General features: G+C 37.3%; 1 protein-coding gene across 1 annotated transcript in view; it reads left to right on the top strand.

Moving 5' to 3' along the window:
* Positions 1-6,091, top strand: part of LOC108576078 (tetraspanin-17) — a 56,447-nt gene that overhangs the window by 33,763 nt on the left and 16,593 nt on the right. Inside the window, exon 7 of the mRNA XM_017938999.1 lies at positions 5,082-5,192. Within this exon, the coding sequence (XP_017794488.1) occupies positions 5,082-5,192 (111 nt within the window). The remainder of the gene's footprint in view (positions 1-5,081; positions 5,193-6,091) is intronic.

Genomic DNA, 6,091 nt, shown 5'->3' with positions numbered 1-6,091 from the left:
TGATATGAGAAACTACAGCCTTCCACTCATAGTCCAGCACATCAGGCTTCTCTGGCCACTTCCATAATCGCCCGCACATTTCCATGTAAATTTCTAAAATAAATAATTAAGTAAATGCATTTTAATTTTCCGGTGGTGTTTATAATATCCGCACATGGTTATTTTAAAAAAGTGGACACTGGACAGAGTCAATAATTGACCGTGGATCAGTCAATAGTTGACCATGCAGTCATTCAAAATTTAGAACTATATTTTGTACTTCTAACAAATACATTATAAATCGTAAACAAATTTAAATAACTTACGTCAGTAATTGACCACGCCTGTCAACTTCTAAAAACTATTAGAATAACAAGATTCAGAATTTGACCTCCCAATAAACTATTGCTTTTTGTTGTTAGAATAACAAAAACGTTGCATTTATCACTTAGGAAACGCTGTGAGAATTTAACAAGTAAATAATTCAGTCGCGAAGAGTTCGCAACGTATGGATTTGTTCACCTGAACCGTACAGCTGTTCTTAACAGAAACGTTAAGGAAATAGCAATATGGAGGCATATTACTTACCTTAATGAATTTAGACGTCCGTTGTTACTACGCATACTTCATTTCACATGTAATTGTTTTGAAATTTAACCGATAGATGTTTTGGCATGTCAGGTGCATTTTTTTCAAAAGAGTATCACTTATAAAAACCTTATTTTTTACGTTTCTCTAAAAATTGGTCAACTACTGGTACATGGTGAACTACTGATACTTTTACCTTAGTAGAAAATCAAGGCATTTGCAAATAGTGAAAAAGTGGATATGTTCATCATGTTTATTAAATGCAATCAGAATGCTTCTGACACTGCAAGACTGCGTAGAAAAACATATCCCGACCGAAAACAACCAATGCGTAGGTATCTACTTTCATAAATTAGAATTTAATTTACGCGAAAATGGCTCGTTTTATAACTCAAAGAAGGATGTATCAAAACCAATTTTACAAAATGAAGAATGTGTTGTACCAGTGCTGGCGTATATAAAAAATAATCTTCATGCGTTCGTTCGAGATACATATTTCCAAAGAATGCGGTGTTTCAAAATTTTCTGTTTACCGGATTGTAAAAATGCAGAAACTTATCAAATTAACTTATTAACTTTCTGAGGTCCAATCCTGTGGCCACCGCGATCACCAGACTTAACACCGCTCGATTTATGAGGATACGATTATGTGGATACTTAAAAGACAAAGTGTATTCTGGATCTATTATCAGTACTGTAGTATGGGAATTGGGGGTGGCGTTGCAGCGTGTAAGCAAACAACTCTATTCAATTTATTTCGAGATTAATTCTAACACGCTACACCAAAGATCCACGCTGCTTCATTCTCTTCCCCGCTCTGCCCTTTTTCCCGCTTGTTTCTTCCAACTCGACCGTTTCCACAACGAGGAGAGGGTAACTCTCCTTGTCGATCGTTCATCAGATGTCCATTATTCATTTGTCCACGCACGCACACACACGCGCGTACATACGTACGTTTGCCAATAGTTCACTAAGTCAGTGGTCGAATAGGTAAACCAAGGGATCAGCCTGTTGCCTATGTCCACAACGAAACTATCGCGAATCAAGACTGCAACCCAGCGTCAATTCCACACACAAACAACCAATGCGGCACTCTCTCTCTCTCCTTCACCCTCGCTCTCACTCTACTCCCACAGTACTCAAGACATCCAAGCATGTATTTTGCTAGAAATATCCAAAATTACGGAAAGAGACATAACTCATGTATTAAGCAACGTATACAAATGAATAAGTGTTTGGAGTGTCACATGCGTAACAGCATCGCTCGAGTACCGGTGAACCCCTTAGCGCAATAAAAGAAACCGGCGAAAGTTCGTACCCGAGTGCAACCCCCCATAAAACAATATTCCTAGTCTAGGATTTCTGGACAACCGGTCACCGCATGGGCGAGCAATTGCAAATATTATTTTTTAACATTTGTCCCGGCAATCCATTTCCAGGAATCCTTGGACAATTTGTAACTTAAAAAAGACCCAAACTTCTCTCTCTATCACCTCACAAACCACACCCATAACAAATAGCTACACCAATCAGGAAAACACATATCCACCTCCACATACATTCTCACACCAATAGCAAAATAGCAATAGTTAATAAAAGACAGTTTTTCAACTTTGGAACAGTGAACACCGTTACATTCTCGCGCAGTCATACATTAACCCTCATCCGTCCCTCAGTTTCGCATCTTAATAGGTCCCTCGGTGTTAATTTGACACAATGGTAAAAAATCAATTAAACGAAAAGATAAATAATTAATTTTGTAAATTCTTTTATTAAATATGGAAAATAAACAAAAAACTTTTTCTACAAATAGCCGAATAATACAATTTTTTACCGGAAAAGCGTGTCAAATTGACACGAGGGATGGATGAGGGTTAATAAAATTTACAAAATATTAAAATAGTTAACTCTCTCGTGCATTATTTCTCAACGTTTCCGGCGCACTATCTAAGTTCCGTATCCCGAGTAAATTGCTCGAGTGGAATTTCTTTTCAATTCAAAAAGAGGGACAACGTCGGTCTCGCGACGACCATATTGCGATCCGTAACAAGTGCAACGAAGGACCATTTGAGCATTTGTTATAACGTAAATATGCAATGACGTCTGCTAATACTCTGAGATAATGCAGCAAATTTCAGACTGCAATGACTTTTGAAATAATAGTTTTAAAGCCTAAGTACACTGAAAAGTTACATTGGCTAGAGTATTCAAAAATATACGTTTCCCGTTGATTCACCGATGCAGAAAAATGCGTATACATAATTCTAGAATATACACCACTTGACATCGTTTAATTTTGTCCTATAGTATTTTTTTTTCCATCCCTAACCATTTTAAAGGGCACAATATGTCCCAGTTGCGTGAGACATTCAGTATATATTCACTTTCGATTCACTCAATTTCGTTTCTTTTCGAGGCAACGAATCAAGGGTTTAAGCATTAGTTAAAGATGACTATCATGTTCTGCCAGAAAGTTTTATTCAAGATAAGAGTACTGACAACAGATATTTCTCACAGCTAGATCGTTTGTGAAATAAAATTTACCGACGTAAAGACGATAAAGGTGAAAAATTTTAGAAACTTGGTATCGAAGGTGGGGATATAAATTTTTAGTGTATTTTACTCCTTGTCCCTGTAATGAATTTATAATAAAACGTACAGTCTTATCGGATAATTTGCCCATACAAATTGAAATTTGATCAAGAGGTTATCACTATTTGATGTCTCCTTGTGTTGTCGTATTTCCGTAGTGTTTGTCACAACATGAAAAAGTATAATGGAAATTGAAAAATGCGGACATATTTCAAAGTAAGGCATATATTAAGTCATCCTGAAAGTTACCGCGGTTTTAAGCTATTCACTTTGAAAAAAAAAAAAACAACTCCATTGAAATTGAACATTTTTATTTAAAATAATGCCCCTAATATTCGATACACTTTTGTCAACGTTTACAAGAGCATCAATCCCGCGTACATAAAAACCTGAATCTCTAAGTGAAAGAATATTCAATATTCTCCTGTTTCCTAAATCGTTTCTGCGTATGGAAATTGTCAAATGGGCGGAAAAAGTGAAAATCGGTTGGTGATAAATCACGCAGTTGATGCAATTTTGGTACAGTTGTGCTTTCTGCATGCTTTGGCGTTGTACTGTTAGGATAAACATCCTAAGACAATAATGACGCCTACTCCAATAGACTTTCTTCCTTCTCATCTGTCGCATTCCTTTTCCTATCTTATTTGTCACCCAATCATACTTTCCCTTTGACTCATCCTCGAACTCCGATCTTTTACTTATCCTCGAACGCCGATCCTTGATTCATCCTCGAACTCCTATCTTATTTGTCACCCAATCATACTTTCCCTTTGACTCATCCTCGAACTCCGATCTTTTACTCATCCTCGAACGCCGATCCTTGATTCATCCTCGAACTCCGATCCTTTACTCATCCTCGAACCCTGACACAAACCTCCCTCCTGTAGGAATGTCCACCACACCTCACATAATAAAGAGAGAGACATTTTCACGCCGCGCATCGGTTTTCCCGGAAGTACAGACTTTAGTGCATTAAGACCCAAAACATCAAACTCCGCGAGTCGCCTCTGAAACGTATACCTGTATCATAGTAATAAAAGAGTTATTTTGTGAAACGAGTGTTGAGTTTTTGAAGTCCCTGCTCGGCTGTGGTATAACAGTACAAAAGGATAGGGTCTTTCCTGTTGACCAGGACTGGTTGCTGTACCTTCAGTTTTGGGTGGACGACCTCCAATACGTTAGTGCACGACTCTGCAATGATAGTGGCACCCGGTCTTGGGAAACTGTAGCGAACTAATTTCGAAGTAGACCACCAAATTGGATTACGGAGATTCATTTGCGTCTTTCTTTCTCTTAAAGATTCGGATTTTGATGTACGTGGAATTAACACTCTTGTAATTCGTTGGCAAAAGTGTATCGAATGTTGTGAAAATTATTTGAAATAAAAATGTTCAATTTCAGTGGAGTTACGTTTTTTCAATTTGAACAATTTAAAATCGCGAGAACTTTCAGGATGATCTAATATGTAGTTTATGTATACGAGTATAATGAACGAAAGAAAATCTTTTTCGTTCTGGAAGAAGTGCGAAAAAATGTCGTTGCGTCAATTCACATTTTAAATCTATGTAGCTCGAAATATTCATTTCAATTAAATGTTCAGTTATTGCATGTTCACCATTTATAGTCTGTAATTTTAAGTTTTTTTTTTTTTTTTGTTTGGCGACCGTTACTGGTATTTAACAGATGAAAAGGAAGTAATCCAACGAACACACAGTGCGGGAAAGATTTTATCTAAAAGGAAAAGTAAAAAGGATAAAACACTTGTTTGTAACCCGGCTGAAGTAAAAGTAAGATACAGATATACATATATTTGTCCGCGTTATCGCCACACTGCAGGCACGACAGCATAATTCGAAATCCTTGAGGCAAGAACTTTTGTAGCGGGTTTTTCAATCATTTTTGTTTACCTGAATGGAATGCAGACTGGAGAGAGGAGTATATATGAAAGAGGCTGTCTAAGAGCAGGCGAAGAGTGGCTAGAATTGAATCTGGTACCTGTCGCTGGTACTGTTGTCAGCACTATGGTTCTGCAGGTACATTACTATAGAAACGTGTCGTTGATCGTACTAACTGAAGTTTCAAACTTTCTCTTTCTACATTAATTTGTTCTACAAAATTTTTGCAACGACTTTGGCATCGATCGATATCACAATCACCACTTTCCTGAATTATGCTTAGAACTTCTATATCACATAGCACCTACGATACATCTAAATTGAAGAAATGTCTTTACGCATGTAATGGTACAAACATTTCATCGTATAACATTGTGCGGTGTCTGTCGAAACAAGATGCATCAAATTTTAGCATAAATAAGTGTGATAACACAAAAATTATCTATTTTTCTCGAAGTTTTAGTAAAAAGTCATTCGTATGCTTTTTCTTCAAGTTTGATCATACTCGTTGTTTTGTACGCCCTCGGAATTTAATGGTAAAATATACCTGCAATGGATTTATCTCATTCTACCTAGCCAAAAAATTATCGTATCGCTCAACTAGAACAAATTCTTAAATATTTTCTTGAACAAAGCAAATATCCAATCATTCTGTTGTATAGAGAAGCTAATGTTAAATCGATCCACTATCGTATAGGAGATTCTCTCAAAGGTTATACAACCTGTTAATGCCCGTGGTTGTGGTGATGAACTTTCGAGTTTTATGGATGTTTGCACGATGTTGTGCCGTCTAGATACTGGTTCGAAGGACCACCCAAATGATTGGGACTTGTAAAATCTATGGTATCGCGTGATGTGAACTGGTTGCTCCTTGGTTCTCCTTGTTCGTGATGGTTGAACGACTACTCGACGACTCCACTCTCCGACGTCGTGTCTCGGACGTCCGTGAGAGGGATTTTTGTTGGAACACGCTGATTGGTTAATGGTTAACGATTGCCTTTGCCAATTAGCGTGTCTAATATCGCCTTTACCGCCCT

This window comes from Habropoda laboriosa, unplaced genomic scaffold (genome assembly GCF_001263275.1).
Source record: "Habropoda laboriosa isolate 0110345459 unplaced genomic scaffold, ASM126327v1 scaffold334, whole genome shotgun sequence".
Taxonomy (NCBI): Eukaryota; Metazoa; Arthropoda; class Insecta; order Hymenoptera; family Apidae; genus Habropoda; species Habropoda laboriosa.
The sequence above is the reverse complement of the archived record's forward strand: the minus strand, read 5'-3'. Positions and strand labels throughout refer to the sequence as shown.